A 24,373-nucleotide genomic window follows, 5' to 3' on the forward strand; every position below is an offset into this window, starting at 1 on the left:
CTAGTAGCTGCGCTAAGCTAGCGGATTCCTAAAAACACACAAAGTGAATAATGTGTAAATAATTTAGAGGTGATTCAGCAGAGGGAGTGCTTTAGTTAAGGCACGTGAAGATTACACTGTGAAACAAATCGTTATCTAGGTAACTAGATCAATCTAACTGCGCAGATTAAACAGCTAACAGATACAGAAAAACACCGCTGTGCTCCGGAACAGGAAGTGATACAATACCGCAGTGAGAGCCAACCACCAGGTAAGACCACATCCACACAGATGTGCCGTGTCAACTGTCAATGCCGACATTATGCTTCGAAGGGTTTTACTTGATTTGCAAGACGAAGTCAACAAAGGTTATATCACAGCTTTAGATACATTTTTTCAAACTTTAGTCATCTGTAAGATCTCACAGATTGAAGTCATTATATGTGCTGTTTGTATACAGCAACAAAATGTGTTGTGATTTTGTAATATATCAGCAATAAAATCACTTTAGAATAACATTTCAACAAGTCAATTTTGTGGGGGAAAAAAAAATCTGAATGGCTACACTTTTTCATGTAAGAATTTAACACAACTTGTATGGATCTGTGACACGACGCAGGTCATAAACAATCTGTACTGTTTGTACCTCAGCGAGCTGGTTCAGAGGTTCCAGGATGTCTCTCTCAATCTGAACTTCATGCTGCATCAGCTCAGTGGCTAATCTGTTCTCCGCCTCCCCGCACACATCCATCATCTTCCTGCACATGGTTACAGGAGAACAGAACAGTTACCGCTCCAGCCTCCTCAGCCAAAGTGTCTGAATTATTGATCCACAAGATTTATGTAGATTCATGTTATAAATCCTCACTGTCAATGTTCCCGACTCACCCGATCAGGCTCTCGTCTCCAAGCTGACTGCCTCCATCCTGCATGGCCTGGGACAGCAACGTCAGCGGCAACTTTTTCTGAGGACGCACAAAAACTGTTACGAACAACTGGACCACCAGACCTAAGCTTTCAAAGAAACTGAAAACAAGCTGATTCCAAGATACCTGCCATTTTAAAGTCACAGGTATGTTGAGAGAGACAGCTTATAGAAGGAAGCGTCTGCTTCTGGCACATTCAGACAAAATCCTTTCTGCAGGGCTGCGTGGATTTGTTAGAGTTATTTGAGTTTTAGAATGTCACCTGTCTTCAATCATCAAAAAAACAATGGTTTATTTCTCCTGATTTAGTATATTTTTGCGTGGAAACAGTCTGTTGCTTTAAATATTGACACTTGCTCCTAATCAGTCAACATCCACTAACTATCCATCACGTCTACAGGAGATCTGGTACATTAAAGTTACACAGGTTTGAATGCGTTTGTCCTCATTATATGCCCTTTTAAAATGGTGTGTTGCACAATGACAGTATTTATTTATTTTGAGTTATTGCATTTAAAAAAGAAGAAGGAATGGATTAATCTAGCCTTCTACATTTTAGAGTAGATGATTTTGCAACAACATCTAATTGAGATTTTTCTGATAGATATTGTAATCTGATTTGTGATATGTTTTTGAAAGTTGAGCTTCACTTCAGTATTCATTATGTACATGTAAAACATGTGATGGTGCAATACACATTATGACAACACTGAAATATGACTCACTTACATTAATACTAATCATGTCTGACTGGTGAGCATGCTTACGACATGAGCAGCACAATACTTATGACTGCCAAACATGACTGTCTTACGGTGATTTACTCACTCATCATTCATCTTCAACCACTTTTCCAGGTTCGGGTCGCGGGGACAACAGCTCCAGCAGGGGACCCCAGACTTCCCTTTCCCGTGCCACATTGACCACCTCTGACTGAGGGATCCCGAGGTGCTCCCAGGCCAGTGTGGAGATATAATAACTCCACCTAGTCCTGGGTCTTCCCCAGGGTCTCCTCCCAGATGGACGTGCCTGGAACACCTCCCTTGGGAGGCGCTGAGGAGGCATCCTTACCAGATGCCTGAACCACCTCAGCTGGTTCCTTTCAACACAAAGGAGCAGCGACTCTACTCCGAGCTCCCCACAGATGACAGAACTTCTCACCCTATCTCTAAGGGAGATGCCAGCCACCCTCATGAGGAAGCCCATTTCGGCCGCTTGTACCCGCGATCTAGTTCTTTTGGTCATGACCCAACACTCATGATCATAGGTGAGCGTAGGAACAAAGATTGACCAGTAGATCAAGAGCTTCGACCTTTCGGGTGAGCTCTCTTTTCGTCACAACAGTACGATAGAGCGAATGCAATACCGCCCCTGCTGCGCCAATTCTCCGGGCAATCTCATGCTCCATCGTCCCCTCACTCGTGAACAAGACCCCAAGGTACTTGAACTCCTTCACTTGGGGCAAGACCGTATTTCCTATCCAGAGTAGGCAATCCAACGGTTTCCTGCTTAGAACCATGGCCTCAGAATTAGAGGTGCTGATCCTCATCTCAGCCGCTTCACACTTGGCTTGCGAAATGATCCAGTCAGTGTTGGAGGTCACCGGCCGATGAAGCCAACAGGAAAAAAATCATCATCTGCAAAAAGCAGTGATGAGACCCTGAGACCACCAAACTGGAAACCCTCCTCCCCCTGACTACGCCTCGATATCCTGTCCATGAATATCACAAACAGGATTTAAAAAAGGTGATATTGGCTAATGGCCCCTAAGTGCCTGAAGTAAGGAGCCATTTTCTCCACATAATGTGCCTATGTGAACCAGAATTTTAAAAACAAATTCAAGATTTATATTTTTTATCTACTGTAAGAGCCACAACTTGAGTCAGTTCAATTTCAAATTAAATATGATGCAAATTTCATATTTTGTTATTTTATATGTCATGTCATTTGATCTTATGCATAGCGAGAAACACAGCTGTTGAGCTGCGTCAGGCACAGGGGTTTTCTACTGTGTGAGTGCAAATGTAAGCTTTCTTTTCTCATTACACATTCGTGAACTGGTACATCTCCTCAATCATGTTGGATAAAGTTACAGCCTGGTAAGCGGGGTTTTTTTTTCCCTTCTTTTTATCCTATGAACACATTTTGAACATGATGCCAGACTGCATTCAATATTTTACCAACAATTAGTTTGCTTGATTTTGCTCTAATGACAGCAACACATAAAACATCAATCTGTACAAACTGAAAATTGTCGTAGGTAGCGCTACTATTTGGCAAACATCCCATCTCTGAAATTTTTACACTTATTCATATAAAAAGTAGAATTTATTTTTTAACGAGCCTGGCTGCATTGTGCTGCCGGTGGAATACCGCGACAACAGTTCACAAATGTAGATCAGTGTACTTTTAGGTTAATATTTGGGATGAAATTTAGTACTATGTTACACCTGTATTACATCATCACCAAAGGTGTGTTAAATATATGTGCAAAAACTAAAAAAAAAAAACTTTAAAAAAATTGCAGTCTTTGTGGTTTGCTAATGGCATTAATTTAAATCACGACTTCAGTTAAAATTCAATAAATCACTGATTTTAGAGGGTAGTATGTAACTAATGAAGTCTATAGGAATGCTGGCAGGCCAAAAATACAAACTAGATTAAGTTCTGTAAGATGGTGTAAAATAAACAAGCCAATACTGGGCTGAGGTCCCCTGCCTATTATGCTGATATGGCATAGTGACAAATTAAACAAATAAGCACAGATGGATGAATGAAGTAAATTTCATTGTGAGGGACAGTGAAAAATGAGTGGGGAAATAATACAGGAAAGAGTAGTTTTCCATACATTTTCATGTGCGACCTTGACCCTAAGGTCTGAGGTCAAATGCAGTTGTCTCAGGGGAGCTGGGATGAATGATTTGCTATAGGTGGTCAATGCAAAGTTAGGCTTTAGAAGAGAAATTGGGTGCTGAGAAAGCAAAGTATACCCAAAACATTCAAATTTTTTTCCATTTCCATGTTTGACCTTGACCCTGAGGTTCAAGGTCAAAATTAGTGTGCTAAAGGGAGTCGGGATACATGATTTGCTGTAGGTGTTCAATACAAACGTAAGCTCTACAACTGATATTTGGAGAGAAAAAAATTATTTTGGGGGAGGGGTGAGACAGCACGTGTTTTCTGCCGTTATCTCTGATGACCTTGGAAATCTGGGTTAAGGTCATATGTGTAGATGTCACATTTGTGTACATTTATAACTTGATACAGGTAACTAATGTCTCAGAAAGTAGCAAAACGGGGAAATCTAAGGCTCTCAAAATGTGATGCACGGACAGACAGACACCTGCACAGAGTCCATTTCAATGATCCGACAACAACGCTGACCATGTGACGCAGCACACGCATACTAGATGTTATATTGTGATTTAAAAGACCTAAAGTATCAGTGATTACTGCAGATTTCTGTCAGTTTTGTCTGGGTGGATCTGTTGTGCAGCGACAGAATCTGGCAGGAGGCCACGCTTAATATTTTCCTCATGAGTCCGTCTCCTGTCCAAGTCTGACATAAGAAGACGTGATCTGCAGTTACAGCTTAAAACAGCAGAGGCCCCGCAGATCCAGACAGGAATAATTCAGCCTGATTTACTCCACGGACCGTGTTTCCCTTCACTCGTGCACATTCACCAATAACAACGTGTTTGGACAGATCAGAGTCAAGTGTCTGAACAGAGAGGAGTTACTGAAATAAAACAGCACCAAAGAAGACGAGTGAGTGATTCTTACGTGTCTCTTCTCGGTGTCTGTGCCCAGTTGACTTTGCAGACAAGAAACCAGCTTCTTGTGTGCGTTGTGCGACACCAAACGGACCAACTCCATCCGTCTCTCAATCTGGATAAGTGCATGACACATAAGACATGAAATCATAACAATTACAGCAGCACTCATTAGAGCACATATCTCTCTGTCCAACACACACACACACACACGTGCTTGACTTCTTCTTTCTGTTCCAGTTCAACCTTCTGTCACTTCATTCGCCGTCTGGCCTCGTCTCCTTCCCTGACTTTAATCTCGCCTAATTTTCTGTTCTCTCTAGACCCCACCCCCACCTTTTTTTTCTGCCTGTATTACTACGTGCCAGACCACAGCTAAACTGAACTTGAATTTTCCTGAAGCCTACTGAGTCGCTCAGCGTTCAGCTGATCCCATGTTCTGATTAGCGCACAGAAGTTGAGCCTCAACTGGATCCAGACTTCCAGCACACAGAGCCAAGTCGGATACAAAGAGGCCCAAACCACTGCAGCATGGATTATACAGGGATCACAAACTCTTTTTTTATGTTTACCCCTGAAACTCATGATACATGAGAAGGAAACAAACGCATGGGCCCATACATGCTGTCAAATTGTTGCCATGGAGACAGACGGGGGGGTAGACCACGGAGTCAAGCAACCATATAAATCTCAAACGAACTCAAACAGAAACTATTGCTTCGATTCAGCTTTCTGGTTGGTGAGGTTTGCAGGCCTGATGAAACAGTGAAAACAGAAAGAAACCTGATGATCACCAGAATAACAAAAGTGGAACATCTGAGTTTGGACCTTTGGCTGATGGATTTATAACTGGCTGACTTTGTCTGCTGTTCGACGTTGTCGAACAGCTGGAGACCCTCCTGTCCTGTGCACCAACAGTATTTCCTGTATATTAGTTTTGTGAATTGTTTTGTAATTTGTGTCTGTAGCATGGCCCAAGCAGAGAGTCACCCCTTTGAGTCTGGTCTGCTTGAGATTTCTTCCTCAGAGGGAGTAGAGAAGCTTGAATCTTCGACTGGACTGGGTTGCTTGACGCGAGGACGTTTCGCTTCAAATCACAGAAGCTTCCTCAGCTAAAATTCTTGCTCTGGTAGTCTGACTTCTGTCTTGACTCTTGTAGAGAAGAATAAACCAGAAGCCAACAAAAGCTGGAGTTTTTTAACCTAATCAGACCCCTCCTACCAAGAGGCTGACTGCTATAGGCTAGTGACTAAACAATAGCTCTAATTAGCACCTATTGTGCTCTAGTTAGCACTCTCCTAATGACAGGACGGAAGCCTCCCCTGATGGCTCCCTTGACGACTCTCTCCTGATGACGTGAATGACTCATTACTATGAACAAAAGACTGAAACTGCTTTGACCTGAGTACCCCATTGTAAACAGGGGACAAAGTGTGTCTGAGACCCGCTCCGCGGTTAAGGCTGGGTTTCAACTGTTTTACAAAGAATGCCTCCTTGACACCTCTCTCAAACCATTTCTTCTCTCTGGCTAAGATTTTAACTTCCTTGTCCTCAAACGTGTGGTTAGTGTCTTTCAGGTGGAGATGAACTGCAGACTGAGGTCCACTGGCGACCTCTCTGCGGTGCTGGTATAGCCTCTTGTGTAAAAGTTGCTTCGTCTCACCTATGTAGTGTTCATTACAGTTTTCCTGACATCTGATATGATACACTACATTGCTCTGTTTGTAACTAGGGATCCTGTCCTTAGGGTGAACTAAATTCTGTCTCAAGGTGTTGACTGGTTTAAAGTAAACTGGGATTTTGTGCTGTCTGAAGATCCTCTGTAGTTTTCCCCTACTCCTGCTAAATAAGGGAGAGACACTCCTCTTCTTCTTGTCTCCGTCTCCTGTCTATCTGGTCTCTTTGTTTTCTGGGACTTCTGCACTTTGTCCAGGGACCAACGTGGGTACCCACATACTGTGAGGGCTTTCTGTACAAGTTGTTGCTCTTTAGCCCTTCCCTCTGCAGTTAAAAAAAAAAACAGGTTTTGTTGGCTTCTGGTTCATTCTTCTCTACAAGAGTCAAAACAGAAGTCAGCCTACCAGAGCAAGAATTTTAGCTGAGGAAGCTTCTGTGATTTGAAGCGAAACGTCCTCACATCAAGCAACCCAGTCCAGTCGAAGATTCAAGCTTCTCTACTATGGAAACCACCTGGACAACTGAGAGCCTACACAGAAACATTCCTCAGAGGGAGTTCTTCCTTACCACTGCTGCTCTGGGGGTTGGTAAGGTTAGAACTTACTTGTGTGAAGCACCTTGAGGCAACTCTGTTGTGATTTGGTACTATATAAATGAAAATAAATTGAAACTGAAGTCATGATATTTATGAGCGCTCACAATACATACGGCACAATACGGTGGAAGTAAATCTGTGCCATCAGAGTTTGAATTTGAATTTTTAAAATTTAATTTTTTTAGCATCAAAATCAGAGTATGAAGTTGAATTTCTAAGGTTGAATTTCTTTAGCATCAAAATATTCAGCCTCAAAAATTTCAACCTAAAAAAAAAAGAAAAAAAAGAAAAGAAAAGAAAAATCAACCTAAAAAAATTCAACCTCAAAACACAGAAAAACAGAAGCAAATAATCCCTGTCTCCCTGCTTTTCTATTTTTTGAGGTTGAATTTTTCTTTAAGTTGAAGTTTTTGAGGTGGAATATTTTGATGCTAAAGAAACTCAACCTTAGAAATTCAACTCCAAACTGATTTTTTGCTAATAAAATTCAACCTTAAAAATTCAAATTCAAACTCTGATGGCACAGATTTACTTCCACACAATACCACCGTTTCATGTCCGACACCCATGCGAGAAACTTCAGGATCTGCCAACACCAATCCAACAAGTTTTTTTTTTTTTCTGCTCATGAAACAACTAATCTGTTAATAAATACCTTTTCTGGATGTACTTTGCTAACCTAGTCATCTCATAAAACATCAACACAATGTACAAAAATATTCTACCCTAAAGGAAGTCATAGATAACCCACGATGACTCCGATCAGATTGGGTTAGATTCAGATTCACTTTATTTTTGTTTTGTTTTTTAAAATTTCCAATATCCCATCCAGGAATTTTGACCAATAGTCAACAGATCACCTTATAGTATTTCTTCTGTTTTTCTTGTTGTTCAAATGCTGGTAAATTATACAGTATTTTTTGTCTTTCTGATGCCTGATTCTGTTTTTTCTCTGTTTAAGGTGCAGCTCCCTCCAGAGATGGGAGTTGTATTTGTGTTGATGACCCTCCTGTCCTGTGCACCAACAGCAATTCTTGTATATTCATCCGTGAATTGTTCTTTGAATTGTTTCTGTAATTTAAGTCTGTAGCATGGCCCAAGCAGAGGGTCACCCCTTTGAGTCTGGTCTGCTTGAGGTTTCGTCCTCAGAGGGAGTTTTTCCTTACCACTGTTGCTCTGGGGGTTGGTAAGGTTAGACCTTACCTGTGTGAAGCGCCTTGAGGCAACTCTGTTGTGATTTGGCACTATATAAAGGAAATAAATTGAAAATTGAATTGAAATTGAACAGATGATCCAGAATATTGAATAGCACCTTCCTAACGTTAACTAGGTAATAGTACTCTTTGGAATGAACACCGTAAGGGCTATAGCAATATGACATTTAACACCAGTGACCTTGACCTTCACCCAACTGATTTACATCTGACCTTGTCAGGGCACTTCTCTGGAATCTACCTACGTGTGTGCTACATTTGGCCCAAATCCAGTTGAAAATCAAATTCCTTGACCCTGACCTTTGCCAAAATTAATTCTTTAAAAGCAATTTCAGGGTGAACCTTCAATACTAAGTTTGGTAGAAATCAGCTTAAATGGCTTATCAGGAGCAGAGGCAGGAACCAGACAGGCAGACGTGACCTTGGCACCAATGATTAAGTGGAAACCCACCAACATGTGTGCAATGTTTGGTTCAAATTAGAGTGTAATGCATAAATTTTGACCTTTGACCACAATGACCTTGACTCCAATGATTGGCTTTTGATCAATTTCACCTTGCCCAGGGAATTTCAGAGCCCAAGTGCAAATGTGTACCATGTTAGGTGCAAATCAGGATCCAAATTTTGATATTTAACCCCAATGACCTTAACCCCAATGTTTGACCTTTGGAAAATTTGATTTCACCTGGACAATTATAGAAGCCTCCTACAAGTGTGTGCTAGGTTTGGTGAAAATTAGACTTTATAATAATGTTGTTATTCAACTGCTCCTGTTTTTGTTCGGGGGCGCCGCAGCAGATACACTCAGATCCACACTGGTATTTGGCATAGCTTTTATGCCGGATGTACTCCCTGACGCAACTCTAGATTTAACTGGACAACACACACACACACACACACACACACAGCCCTTACAGTTCTGAAGAAGTCTCCCATCCAAGTACTAACCAGGCCCCACATTGCTTAGCTTCTGAGATCAGGCTGACACAGAGCAGACTGACTGCTGGAGTTTCATCATCATCATCATAAATCAAAGAATTATTATTATCAACATCATCATCATCATTAATGGCTTTTGACCCTATGACCTCGACTCCAGTGACTGACCTGTGGTAATTCCAGAACCCACCTATGTGTGTGTGCCAAGTTGGGTCCAGATCAGAGGGGAAGACAAATTTTAATCACTGACCCCCAATGACCTTGACTCCAATGACTGACCTTTGGTGAATTTAATCTCTCCTCAAAACCCACTTACAATTAACCTGTGTGCCAAGAGTGGTACAAATCTGAGTAAAGTCAATAAATAAATTAAAAATTTTGACCTTTAACCCCAATGACAAAACATTTGGATAAATTCCAGCATGCTGCTTAACATCAGCTGTGAGCTGCTTCACTGTCACACAGGCCGCTCTGTGTCCTCTGCTGTTTTCCAGAGTGCGGCGGCTTTGCCTTGCTGCCTGTCAGCCTCCTCAGCAGAGGGACGACATGTCCACACAAGACAAAGGTCTGAGCCAATCATAAGCATTGTGGAAAAATGCAAAAGTAGGACTACGAGAACACCATGGGAATCGCAGAGTCAAATTTCATGTTTGGAGAAGAAGGCCTGTGGGAGCGTGAAAGGAGGAGCACAAACGAAAAGGAAAAACTATTGTGCTGTTCAGGATGGAAACTTTTAAAGAACATTTCCAGATAAAATGATTAAATTCACATTACTGATAGTCACTGTTTGGTCTGCGACACCGAGCCTAATCAAGGTAATTTTTGATTGACCTAAATCGGAAAAAATTACATCCAATTCACTAAATAAGTGCAGATTTCCTCTTGTGCCAAGTGGAGCTAACATACAGTCACTGTTGCGACTGCTACACAGCAGAGCTGTGGTGCACGTTGTAAAAGTGCATGAATGCCCTCCTTTGCTTTATATTCACAACAAGCCGGTTCCATCCACACAGATCAACACTGCCTGTCAATCTCACTGTTTCATAAGCATGGCGCCCAAGGCAGCGATAACAGAACACTGTCTTGTGGTGGTGCAGGTTTTAAAAACATCTTTCACTTTCCTTCACTTCAAATACACAGCAAGTCTGTTTCTAATGGATTGTGCATGTGATATAACTTTCTTTCAGGTCAATCAGGTCACACTTGCCACATAAACAAGTTTATTTTCCTCATTGTCATATCTGTTCTCCTCACGTACACTGATCACATGGACTGTGCAGGTGTGTAGCCAGAGGGGCAAAGGGGCAGAAGGGCCCCCAATCTGATTTATGGGCAATGAAATCATGGGAAAATATACATCTTGTTTATATTCACACCGTCTCTCCTTTGTACTGAGTTAGCTTCTTCTTAGCTTCTTCTACATAATGCACGGATTAATATTTCTATTTTATAAAATGTGGAAAAAGTGTATATACAAAAATACTTGCTAATCTCACTGAAACCCTCTGTGTAGCAACAAGCAATATGTATTTTTTTCCAGTGTGTTTGTCATATTTAAATGGCTCAGGTGTATGTTGAAAATTATGTAAATAAAATTGCTGTAAACAAGAACATTTGGACAGTGTGACCACAAACGAATACAGAGGCAAAGAGCTGCTTAATCAGGTTTCTTCTTTACATTTACTGAGATAAATGTGCATACGTGTACCTCCAAAGGGGAACACGCCATGCTTCCCAACACCTCTAATGACATTTATGCATATTCAGCATAGACAAGAAGTGTTCGGAAGCCGTTTAGTCTGTGGTGGTTTTAATATTCAAACTAAGTACTGGACTAGTTCAAATAGTTTTTGTCCCCATTGAAAAGAGGAACTCCAAAATATCTAAAAATAGTGAACTTCCCCTTTAAAATTAGACTGTGCACAACTTTAAAGATTAATAAACTTATTTGTGAATACAAACTTTTTTACTTTGGAAATAAAATGCTTTTGATTTTTTTTTTTTTAACACTGTCTTAAAGCATTTTAAAATATGTTTGAAGCACTTCATAAGAGGTTAAAACCAGGTCAACTAGAAGTGGTCGTACGTTGCATAAACGGGGTTTTAAGGAAACTGTGGTTACAACGGTTAAAAAGAACAAAGTAAAAATGAAAACATTTTTAAGCCCAATAAAGCAGAAAAAAATAATGCAAGAAAAAAAAAATCACATCTGAGAAGTTAACAAGTCTAAATTTGCCATTTGGCCTGAATAAATGACTAATTACCACCTTTAGCACATTGTACACAGTGTAGAAGTGTTTGGAGCCACACTAAAGTAGGTGCTCGTGAATCAATCACATACTTTAGTGTGATCCAGAGTTACAGGAATGTCTGACACAGCACATATTCACGACAAGAACCAAAGCGGGCCAGCGTTCTCACCCAGTGTTCTCTGGTTCATGGATTAAATACACGTTACTAAATGTAACCATTACAACTGTTCAAACCTGGATTGTTTCAGTTACCTGCACATAGTCATTAAATAAATATTACAATTTTCGATTCATGTATGAAACTGGAGAATGAGTTCATAGTTCACTGCCGCATGCCATAAAATTTGAGTTCCATGATTTTACAACAGTCTGCTGAAAGCAGCGTTGAGAATTTTTCTTTCACCTTCAATCTGAGTTTTTCCTGCAGCCTCACCCGTATTTCACAGTTTTCATGCAGTGATCTCACAGCATCGAGAGCCAAGTTACGGCCCAACCGCACATCCGTACGTAATGCCCCAGCTTACATCAGGTGTGACTTCATTAAAAAAATAAATAAATTTAAAAAAAAAAAAAAAAATCATACTGACAGGAATCGCCTCGAGTAGAAAACCTTGCCGGCATGGTTTCAGCAGAGCCAAACCCCTGATCTGTCAAAGCACTTCAGAATCAAAGCCTCCCAACTTTTAATGCCAGTGGTTGTCGTCTTAAACCACTTGGCATCAATATGCTGCTGAAACATGATGGATCCCACACCGCTCACCTTCCAAGACCTACGATTGTTTCGTCATTTTTTTCAGCCAAACACTGACTTCTAAAATGCACCCTTTTTGCAACGAGATGCAGTGATTTAAAACGCAGATGCCAGGTCCTGAAAAGAACTTCAGCAAAGGGCAAAATATATAATCAGAATCATTTTTTTTTCCTTATTGATCTTGAAAGTCGGAAATAACACCCCGACAGAGTTCATTCATTAAATAATTATGTTTTGTTGCATTTTATTTTGGGAAGCACTGATGACGATATAACATGTTCCATGAATACAACATTATTGTTGTTATTATTATTACCATTACTGTTAGGGCAGCAGTGCATATCTAGGGCTTTCATTGTGAAAGGTTAATAAAGGAGGTTTGTCCATTTCTCTTGACATGCTGTCTGACAGTGATTTTACTGCAAACGCTTTGTAGAACTTTGTTAGCACAATGGAGCCTCCATGTCTTGACTTGTTTCTATTCTGTTACTTTTTTTGTCAAGGATTTCCTCAGCTTTAAGGCACGTTCACACGGCATGCGACAATTCCTGAAAGAAGGGAAAAAAGTAAAAAAAGTCACAAATCATTGAGAAAAGGTGGACAAGTGAGCTTTATCACTGAATAGCCTGCGAATCAAGAGCGCAAAAGAAACAAAAGAGGAACAAAATGAAACCGAAGCTAACGATCTCGACGCTTTAAACGAACCTGGAGCCACTGATAGAGCAGTGTGTGTGTCTGCATCTCTGTGTTCTAGGACTCGGCACTGGGACGGAGCTCAGCTGCAAACAGAAGTACGTGATCCGACCCACTGTGGAGATCTGTGCGCACGTCGGTGGATCCACCTGCTCTGGTTCCTCATCCAGAACAAAACAGGGATCATTTCCTTCATCATCACAATCCTCATTGTCTGGCTCAGACTCTGACATGCTGTGTGCTCCATCTTGCTCCAATTAAAAAACAAACTGCAGCGCTTGCTCAATATTCATAAGACTCCTCATTTTTACAAAACAAAAACACCAGCACACTAAATGCTCCACCAAAAAATACACACTGCAAACACCAAATATTTCTCAAATCTCTCTAATACCAAAACTCTAATCACTGTCTGTACACCCGAAATGCGTGACTATGAGACAGAGGGAGAGAGACACAGACAGACAGAGAGAGAGCGAGAGACACAGAGAGAGCGAGAGACACAGAGAGCGAGAGCGAGAGACACAGAGAGCGAGAGAGAGAGATCGCGAGCACTGGCTGTCTCTCTCTCTCTGCTTTTTTTTCAAAACCCTGCTGTTTCTGATCACTTCACACATGCACAGGCGCTGTGTACGGCGATCAGACGCATGCACACACGCACAAACACACTTACTTCTCTCCAGCTGATCACACTGGGTTTTCTGTTTTCACGTTACACCTCTGTGGATCAAAGCCGCTCACACGTGAATGCCCACTGCTGCTGTAAGTTTTTCACACATGATGACTCTGTAAACTACCACCTGGTTTGCTCAAATGGAGGTGCAGTTTGTTCTGAGATCACAGCAGATGACACAGAATATTATTACATAATGTCGGCCCTCAGTGCCACGAAAACAAACAAGGCTGATCGTTATCTTGTAAAGCCCCTCTGCTGCTAAGAAATACACAGCCATCCATGATCGTGTCGACCGTCAGCAACTACACGGAAACTAAGCTGACTGCGTTCCTGCAAAGCCCCCGCTGCGAACAAATACGCAGTGATCAAGGATCACTTCCTCAAAACCTTTGATCTGTCAGACTCTGACAGGGCCAGCAGGCATTTCTCTCTGCATGGGCTGGAGGACAGCAAGCCCTTCAGAGTTCAAGAACAGAATGCTGCAGCTGCGGCTGGATTTCTTGTGCAACAAATCTGTCCTCAGGTGCGCGCAGCGCTGGAACAACGCCACGATCACAGACTGCCGTGCACTGGTAATTCTTCCTGGCCATCCAGCATCACAGCATGACCACTGCAACACACGCCACGTCACACACAGCGGCAGAAGCCCCACACTGCACACACCAGCTCCACTGCAGAGGAACTGCATCTCTCCTCCACAAAAGCACTCACAAATCAGCTTCTGTACTGTGTGAAAACATTCAGTTGGTCGAACAAAGTCAAACTAAATGATAACGTTACAAAAACTAAGCAAATGATAAAAAAAGCATCAAGAACTACAGCAAAAGGAAATAGGAGCGAACTGAGGTTTTAGGCAGCATTCTTTCAAATTTTTCAAGAGTTGAAAAATCCTGACGAAGCCCCAGCTGCAGGAATAAAGCTGCGCGAAGGTTAAACAATGCCAACGAAAGTCAACAAAAGTCCAGATTTCTTGTTTCGTTTGGGCTTCATTGCCCTTTGTTAAGTGCCGTGTGACTGGGCCTTTAGAGAATGAAGCAAGTTCACTTTAACAGTCATTTTTCATGCTCCTCATTTGCCCACTCTCTCTCTCATACAGAGTGTAAATAGCCAATTTAGCCAAGGCCAAGGTTATTAATAAATAGCCAAGGTTATTATCACTATCAACATACATTTTATTGTGATACCTTATGGATATTGTTTTATCACCCAGCCATACATCAGCCTTGAGGCTTGAAGATATATTGACTCACTATACCACTGCTGAAGGAATTGGCCAAAATCTTATCTCCCAACAGAAGAAAGACATTTAATATTCAAGTCAGAAGTTAGGTAAAAGATAAATCTTCACACACTGTCTGGTCCCAAATTTGATAATTTGCCTTTTTTTTTCGCTTTACCATACAAACAGATCACTGAGGGAGTTTTTTTTGTGATCATTCTTTACATTTGTCCATTGTGTTACCACAAAAACCATCAACTAGAGACTGGCAGTGTTGAAAATAAATGCCCAAAAAAATGGTCTGTAATTCACAACCAAGCCATTTCTGCACCTAATTTTTATTTATTATTTATTTATTTATTTTGAGGCCAGAACTCAATTTGAATCAAGACTTGGGGTGGGGGGGCATATACTTCAAAGTTGATATTCATTTCATAGAAATAACTTTCAATCTTCACCTTCCTCTTCGCCCATCACACTGCAACCACAGACTGTGTATATACACTGAAACCCTACGTGACCTCATCTAGAGAGGTGGCGCATAGGTGACATCATGTATGACTTGGGTGGGACAAATGAAGCGCCCCCACCCAATCTTCAATCAAGAAGGTCATGGGTTTGATTCCCACCTGTGGCCTTTCTGTGTGGAGTTTGCATGTTCTCCTTGTGTTTGCGTGAGTTTACTCCGGGTGCTCTGGTTTCACATTTAAAGACATGCAGGTTAGGTGAATTATAAACTTTATAATTGTCCCGGTCTCCCCTGCAAGAGCTCTCAATGTCAATGGGACTAACCCGGATAAATAAAGGTTAAATTTAAATTTTAAAAAGTCCAAACCAGCTAAGCTAACAAGCTAACCACGGTTGTGGTGTTTATTAAATCCACACATCAAAACACCCCGCGACCCCCATCCCTCAAGCATCCACTCACCCCATTTTTGAATTAAAGTTGTTTAAATGCCCCTTAAATTAAATAAATTTTGTGACTCCAACACATCGTAAAAAGCAAAAGTGCTTTCGTTTCTTAACTGTAATGACGTCACTGTGCGTTTGTCTTTCCCAAGTTCTGTAAATGGGTGACCCACAGTAACTTTAGCTTTGCATGGAGAATTATTTGCTTTGAATTAATTCATTATTTTACACAAGCATGTGATATATGTATATATTTATTTAATTTTAATCAGTAGTAGCTCCATGACAATGACATCAGTCAGAGTTTGGAGTACGAGAGCTGCACAAAAGGCAGAACAGATCTGGCACTACACAGGTGAGTTATTTGTGATGAAATCAGACATTTTACTGGAATATTTAGGCTTTTTAATGAATCCAGTATTGGCCGCCCACCTCCTTTTCATGCTCAGGCTGTTTCATGGTGCGGATACAGTAATTTAAACCCCATGTGAGACACAACCTCCAAAACAGCCGGTCAAGAATCTGGTAGTTATGAAATACTGCCGATTTCAAATCAACTGCCATCTCGGGTGGCTTTCTTTTATCCTGATTGAACTTTACTTTTACATCCTTATTTACTTGAATACATGCAGGACTTTGTTCTGTTGGTGAAACATGTATAACACAAGTCACTGCCTTCAACATGGTGAAAAATATTACACACAAACTTTGTTTAAACTGAAATGTTTAGGTCTAAACTTCTTAAAGTTCTACAAACAACTGTGTTAGCAAAGTACAAACACTGTGGCTATTTACAACAATGTGAGTACGAGATCACATAAATAAAATGTGACAAAAAGAAAAAAACCTTGACCACAGCTACAGCCTGAAGTGAAACGAAGCAACACGCACTCAAGGAGAAAATGTTTCACCAATACAAACACACTTACCACAGAAACCCCGTGCAACCAGAAACAACTTAGTCCGAAGCACAACGACATTTGACACACACGACCAGAAATAAAAGTTAAACGTCATGTTCACCTGCAGGAGGTCATCGCTCAGCACCTCAGTTTTCTCAGCCCTGCAAAACACAAAAGAACAAATAATGGATCAAAAAGTCAGAGACTCACAACAAATGAATCTATGACAATTAAAAATAAAAAACAAAACACTGAAGCATTCTCCAGTTCAATGTTATCACAATTTACAGCATTTTTACCCAAAGCCATCAAACATGACCATCAGGTATTGAGAAGGCTTTGTGTCTGTCTGTCTGTCTGTCTGTGTCCAGCATAAGTCCACTGCTGCCTACTGCCACAGTCTTCAAAATCACAGGGAACATTCCTGGGACACAGACCTTAGACAAGTTCAAAGATGAATAACCTTGACCTATTTTAAGAAGTTAAAAAGCCACATTCTGTTTGAATCTGTTCAGTTTATTTTTTAGTGGTGGGGGTGACAGCCAATCAGAGTAGAGCTGCACCGTGATGTCAGTGGCTAGTCTCTCCAAAACCGCTTTGTTTTCTGTCTTTATATACATGTTTCTCATATATTATGTAAAGGATAACAAGAAATAAACACTTCTGAAACTGAAAATGCTGTTTTTGGAACCTAACACCTCACATTTCGCAGACATTAGCGTGGTGACATCACAGGCTGGTGTAGCTAGCTGCAAAACTCAATTTTGTTTCTGTCTAAATATAACCTCTTTGTCATATATTATGTAAAAGCTAGCGAGAAATAAACACTTCTAAAACTGAAAACTGCATCTATGTAGCCTGATAACACCTCTGGAGTGATTTATAAGACATTTTGCAGCATTAGCATGCATGCTAACTTCTCCTCTTGTCAAAAGCTCGTACACGCAGATGTACACACTCCTACACAAGGGCGCAATTTGGTGGGGGATGGGGGGGACATGTCCCCCCCCCCCACCTTCTGGCATGTATGTGTGTACTTGAAACATGCTATGTCAGTCTTATGTGCAAACCATGTCAGAATAGTATCTTTGTTTCTGCAAGTTTGTATTTTTAGCAGCATTGACTTGTTTACAACACCTGTTTCTTGTTTGTCACATTCTGAATTTTCTGGGACTGCATTTGCCCAGATTTGAAACCAAAAATAGTTGCCTCTAGGGACTAGTGTCTACACATAAGTATCAATGGACCATATGCTAATTTACTAAATTCTGAAAGTTAGAAAAGGAAATCAGAAAAGCTATCTGGGACCTCAGAAAGCCCATCTGCAATTATTGCTTGATCTCCAAAATGAGTCTATGCAAGTGAAATTATGTACAGTATGAGTGTTGTCATTAGTGCCACTTCGAAAATTAAATTCATGATAAGTAATTTATCCTAAACTTATGATCTGTTGTTTTTTCAAACTTATGCAAAAACAAATCTTGAGAAAAAAAAATACAGTATGTGATAGTTAATTATTAAGAGCCTGTTCTTTCATATTCATGAATACATTTTACCACATTCCAGTTTTTTTAATGAAAACTCAACCTATCATTCTTTTTGCGTTCTACACATGTGGTGATACCTTATTTACACCAGGATGTTAATAAAATCAATGCTGGCTATTCTCAGAATAAAGTACTTATATCCACAGTTTCAAACTGCAAAAGTCAAATGGTGTCCACTTCATGGTCTTCTCAAAACATTAAAATTATTGTTCTGGATGCTCAGAATGCATCTGAGCTTATCTAGAAACCGTTGGCTTCTGGGGGCCTAAAGCGGCCCATAGACCCCCAGCCTATAGGCTTCGGCCCTGCGGGCCTCGCACTTTGTCCCCTTCCCCCAATTTCTAGTTCTAAACTGCGCCCTTGCTCCTACAGACACCATTAAAATGTAAATGTTGTTATGGATGGATAGACAGATGGACAGATGGATAGACAGATAGCTAGATAGGCTTTATTGAACATGTACAAATTATATGCAAGACAACAGCATCTTAATAATTAATCAAACAACTCCAAATTATAAAGAAGACAATGCTCATAAAGCCAAAGGTATTTTAGGATTGCATTATATTTCTGATTTATAGTATTACTGTGAAAATGTAATAATAATGGCAACCATAACAATGATAAATAAGCCTGCTCTGACACTGGTCAACTGATCAGATTCAGCATTTCATCCCAACTTTTAGAAAACAGGGGCGGCCATAATGTGATTTTTTTTTTTTTCTGGATCATTTATTAAAGGAGACCTGCATTGAAAAAAATGCAGTCAGATTTTTTGAACAAAAAATGACTTACATTTACACATGAGATCCTTCTGAATGTAGTAAAGTAAATCTGCAAGCCCAGATCTGTCATTCAATGGAGAAATCTTCATTTGAAAATGACAAATTTACAGCTAACATTTAGCCCTCCGCAAATTGTCCCTCTCATCATGGACGCTGCCGAGACGTCACGGACAAGACCCTCTCCCAGCATGCATTGCGCCAATTGTAATTTGTGGATTTACGTCAGTTTGCATCTGCACCTTTTTCTTGTCTTATATGGAAGGATCTACTTTTTTTAAAACTTCATATTGTCTTGCGGCATGTTTGGTGAGTACACATTTCTTTTATTTGTGCTTGAAAATTATTTTGGGGGACTTTTTCATACGCCCGTTTGATTGAGTGGTGTCGCAATGAAAATCTACTGTCTTTCGCCTCCGGTACCATCGCGGGATATGGAGGCGAGACCCGCAAAGAATCCCAGTCATTAAAAATATATAAACCTCTCTCAGCATCCATGGAGCTCTGGGGCTCCGATTGCCGAGACGTGCGGTGCTGTGGATTTTTCCGCAAGAAGTCTGTCCTTGCAGCAACAGGTGTACCGGCCGCTTCGCATTAAAACAGCGAGCGTAATCTCAGGACTTGTGCCAAGTGTGCTGCAGCTCCATTCAGTAGACAGAGAGGTGATGCCGGTGTTGTGCGCTGAATCTGACACAACACCGGCTGCAAAGCAGACACGGGCGGTGTGAGTGGCCCGCGTCGGCGGTTAACGAGCTCGTTAACGAGCCCGCAGACTTAATAAGCGCAGCGGAGGCAGAGAGCAGGAGAGGAAGAACGGCGCCTGCTGTCGATGTCGTTGCTGATCTGAGCACACAGATCTGTATCTCACATTCATTGCAGCTTACTTTGGATGTTGAAACCAGGACGTGTATAACTAACATTACTAACAGATAAAATCAATTTCAATGCGGGAGCGCGTCGTCTTGTCCCTGACGTCATGGAAATGATACGGCTGTACAAACTGTTTTCACAGAGGGCTAAATTTTAGCTGCAAATCTGTCATTTTTAAACGAAGATTTCTCCGCTGAATTACAAATTTGGGCTTACAGATTTACTTTACTGCATTCACAAGAGTCTTATAAATACATATCAGCTATTTCTTTCTGAAATCTGACCACATTTATTTCAATGCAGGTCTACTTTAATGGTGCTCAGTATCTGTATGAATTATTAATGTATAAATTAATCTTAATTAGCATGAACACTTTATAGCTGATGCTAAGTCACTGCAAGTAATAAATCACAAAAAAACAAATAAATAATAAATAAACCTAACTTGATTGTTATGATCTGGGAGTTCAAGTGATCATTCCCAATACACAAGCCTCAACCTGCTGTAAAAAACTGATGAGCAAGAAAACAAACAACATGTCCAAACTGAAGTGAGACAGCAGTTCCAGCCCGACCAGTCTCTGATGTGCAGAAAACTCAGCCGACAGCAAAGTCACACAGTAGATAATATCCTTAAATCCACAATTAAAGAGTCATATGATGTCCTAAGTCCTGTGACGTCTGTGAGAACACACCACAGTCACAATAAAATGACTGAGTATTGAAATTCTACAATTTATAAATCGGACACTTGTGATGGAAATAATGTCCCACGTGTATCTGCATTAAAGCTGAAGGTTGTTTTCCATGATGGAACCGTCAGATTCCTCCACGACATGTGAACAGAAACTTCCTATTGTGTCATCTCCACTTTGTTTGTTATGGCAACAGGAGAAGAGGCGCGTGTGTGTGTGTGTGTGTGTGTGTGTGTGTGTGTGTGTGTGTGTTGGTTGCCAAGTGGCACTGATGTCTGAAAGGTACACAGTGATGAGGTGTTTGGTAAAACACAATGCTGAAATCATTCTAAAATTCCTTGACACCCTGATCAGCTCCCGTATCACTGGAAAACAAATCTATCTTTAGCCGCCATTAGTGAGCCTGATGGGGCGTTCATTGAACTGTTGGCCTTTTGTTTGGGATTTGATGAGCTGTAATGTTGGCAACTTAAGGTGCTTCAACACTTGCACAAATATGATCCGCGCACTGGCATGTACTTTAGCGTGCCAATGAGTAAACTCGTCGTAAACGGTCTGTCAACAGTTGGCGGCTGTGTGCCAGTGCGCAAAGAAGATTTTGAAATGTTCCAAATTTCTGGCACACATAAACTTCATGCAACTTGCCTGAACTAGCCGTGAACATTGCGCAACCTATTCACAAACACTGCGCGTCATTGCGTGCACAGTTTACAACGAGTTTACTCATTGGCACGTAAGATTTCATGCCAATGTGAGGATCAAATTCATGCAAGTGTCAAGGTGCATACCATCAAATGACACGCATTGGCACGATGAATTGCGCAGCAGAGCGGACCAAAATTCATGGAAGTGTCAAGGTGCCTTTAGACTTGATGTCATACTAGAATTTGAAGAAACATCCGCCTGTCACCAAATTCCCCAAACCTGACTGAATAATATACAAATTATGAATATTTATAAGTTTAATGGTACAAATATTTCATGAGGTGAAAGATGGAATGTTCCATTCAATGAGGCAAAATCAAGTCCATCAGCAAAACAAACACCACACCCACTAGTGTGCGTGCGCATGTGGTGGTCGCAGTGTGCATTGGTACAAAATGATGGAACCAAATTTGCACGGTAAATGGAACCAAATTTGTACACTAAATGTAACACAACTAGGACAATAATCCATGTCACATGACTTACAAACAATCAAATAACAAGGATCCACTCAGCCATTATATAAAATGGAATAAGCTGCATCAATGCACAATATCAATAACACAAATTTTATTTAAAGCAAGGTAATATTATAGTCACAGCTTTAAATGTTTGCATGACATGACTGCTTTAATAATTAGCTTATTTGAGCAAGAGTTTAAGATGGGATTTTTTTTTTTTTCCATTTTCAAACCTGCGTCTTCAGAGTTAAAATCTGTATGAAAACTTCATGACTGATAATTTTCCTTTCCCAGTTTTATATGTCTAAGTTAATGGTGGTGAAGGCTTAAACCAGCCTGTAGTGCAGAAAGTCTGCTGCTTGACAACTCAACCACAGTTTAACCATTTCCATGACTGTCTTGTGAAAATTACTTTATAGCAAGTTACAGCTATTTTTTAAAAAAGTATGCAAGATGTTTTAACTCACTAGAACAAGAAAACAAAAACCGATGAATAATGGCGACACAGACGGCCCCCGTCTGCAACCTTAATGCTGCTGATCAGAGCTGCACCAAAATGATTACTGATCTCCAAATGAATGAATATTTGGTGTTATATTTTGTTACTTCATCAGTTTGACTTCTGTTGGCATTATTATGAAAATAATTTTGGCTTGGTGGAGGTTATGTACTTTTACGGGGAAAAACTGATTTATCTCTGTGTTGATGATATTGCGTAATCCATATAATGGTGCACGATCACACTGGTGATGAGTGTAGGTGAATTTAAGTTACCCTTCAAACTGGCCAATTTGAAGGAGAAATATGCTTAATGGAAACACGTGTATTAAAAAAAAATGTCAAAAAAAAGCTTATTTTCAAAACTGCCATGGAAACATTTTTCCATAATTATAGGTCACATAGCATACGGAAAGAGCCACATAACATTCTAAAATGTTACGTGACATGTATCATATGGTATGAATGTAGGAAGAGACAGAGAGCTTCTTAAACCTTAGAAGATGGAATCCTTCTATGCAGGATTTCATTTCCCCCCTCTGTGTACAGTCAAACCCGCCAAAAACGTTATCGTCTAAACCGGATATTCGCACTCACTGGACAAAAGCAAAAGTCCAAATGCTTTTGTATGGATTTCCATGTAATAAACACCATATATAATGGGTTTTTGCTCACACTGGACAAAACATTCCACCCTGTCGTAATGTATTTCTATTAAAAACCCCTCACATGTACCGGACAAAGCAGTCTGGATATTCCCAGTACGAAATAAAGTTCAGCACTGACACTTTCCGATTTGAGGAAAGTGGGTACCATATTTCCGTGATTAAAAGACCAGCCGTTTATTTGTTCCCAAACTGTACTCAGACACAGGACCTAAATGAGGCAGGGCGTAATTCAAGGCCGGTGATTATTAACAAAGTTCTGCTTGTTGCCTGCACTGTAATACGGTGTTAAGATTCACACTTATCCCTGGGTGTGATGAACCAAACCACTTCAGATCACAGCCCTCTGCGTGGCTGCGAACTCAAGCACCTGCTAAATCGGAGACAAAGGGCTGTGATTTGTCACTTTTACGTTTGCACTCCTTCCTCTCCCATCATATTGAAAAAGTTTTTGCAGTGCGCACACTAATTGCATTTTCGATCATGGATCAAATACATTTGGCAGAAAAGTCCACAAATATGACCAACTTCACAACACAAAGTCAGAAAAAGATGCTCAAATTCATTGAGGAAATTGTATGTAGCGTACTGTTGGTTTGGAGGGTGAGATTGATTTACGAGGTCTATTAGATAATAAACCGACCCTTTTATTTTTTTTTTAACTATATGGATTTGAATGACGTGCGATTACACCAATCATGCTTGAACCCTCGTGCACATGCGTGAGTTTTTTCACGCGTGTCGGTGACGTCATTTCCCTGTGGGCAGGCCTTGAGTGAGATGTGGTCCCGCCCTCTCGGCTGAATTCCTTTGTTTCACACGCTGCTCGAGACGGCGCGCGTTGCTTTATCAAAATTTTTTCTGGATCTGTGAGGAATATCCGAGTGGACACTATTCAAGAAATTAAGCTGGTTTTCAGTGAAAAGTTTAACGGCTGATGAGAGATTATGGGGTGTTTCTGTCGGTGTAGACTTCCCACGCAGCAGGACGTCGCGCAGCGCTTCCAGGCGCCGTCGTCGGCCTGTTTCGACCTGAAAACATCCTAATTTAAGGCTTAATTCACCCAGGACGTTGTGAGAGAACAGATAAGATTCAGAAGAGGCCGGCATGAGGACTTTATGCGGACATTCCACTGTTTAAGGACATTTTGTAATGAAAGACATACGCAAAAACTCGCCGAGTCGTTTCCGTGACGACTCGGCAAATCTGTGTGCGCCGCGACAGGAAAAACACCTCCGTGTTGAAAACCATTTGTAAAATTCAGGCGGCTTTTGATGGCTTTCAACAAGTGAGTAACTGAGAAATTGTTTAACAGCTTGGGCATGTTCCAACTTGCCCGTTAAGGTTTCCAACGGAGGTGTTTTTCCTGTCGCGACCCCCCGCGGACGGGTCTGGCCCGACATGCGACTCTGCCCGCACGTTCTTTCATTACAAAATGTCCGTTAACAATGGAATGTCCTAATAAACTCCTCATGCCGACTTCTTCTGAAAGTTCTCTGTTCTCTGACGACTTCCTGGGTCAACAGAGCCTGAAACGTGGAAGTTTTCAACTTCAAACGGCGAGACGCTGCCGCCTCGAAGCGCAGATCGCCGTCAGGCACCGTGGGCCGTCCTTAAAGCGACACTTACAGACCAAAATCTCTCA

General features: G+C 40.9%; 1 protein-coding gene across 1 annotated transcript in view; it reads right to left on the minus strand.

The window, feature by feature from the left end:
* The window catches only part of arhgap17b (Rho GTPase activating protein 17b), a 109,334-nt gene that overhangs the window by 63,649 nt on the left and 21,312 nt on the right, over positions 1 to 24,373 (minus strand). Inside the window, 4 exon segments of the mRNA XM_034189532.1 lie at positions 626 to 737; positions 868 to 944; positions 4,689 to 4,793; positions 16,627 to 16,666. Coding sequence (XP_034045423.1) covers positions 626 to 737; positions 868 to 944; positions 4,689 to 4,793; positions 16,627 to 16,666 — 334 coding nt within the window.

This window comes from Thalassophryne amazonica, chromosome 16 (assembly GCF_902500255.1).
Source record: "Thalassophryne amazonica chromosome 16, fThaAma1.1, whole genome shotgun sequence".
Taxonomy (NCBI): Eukaryota; Metazoa; Chordata; class Actinopteri; order Batrachoidiformes; family Batrachoididae; genus Thalassophryne; species Thalassophryne amazonica.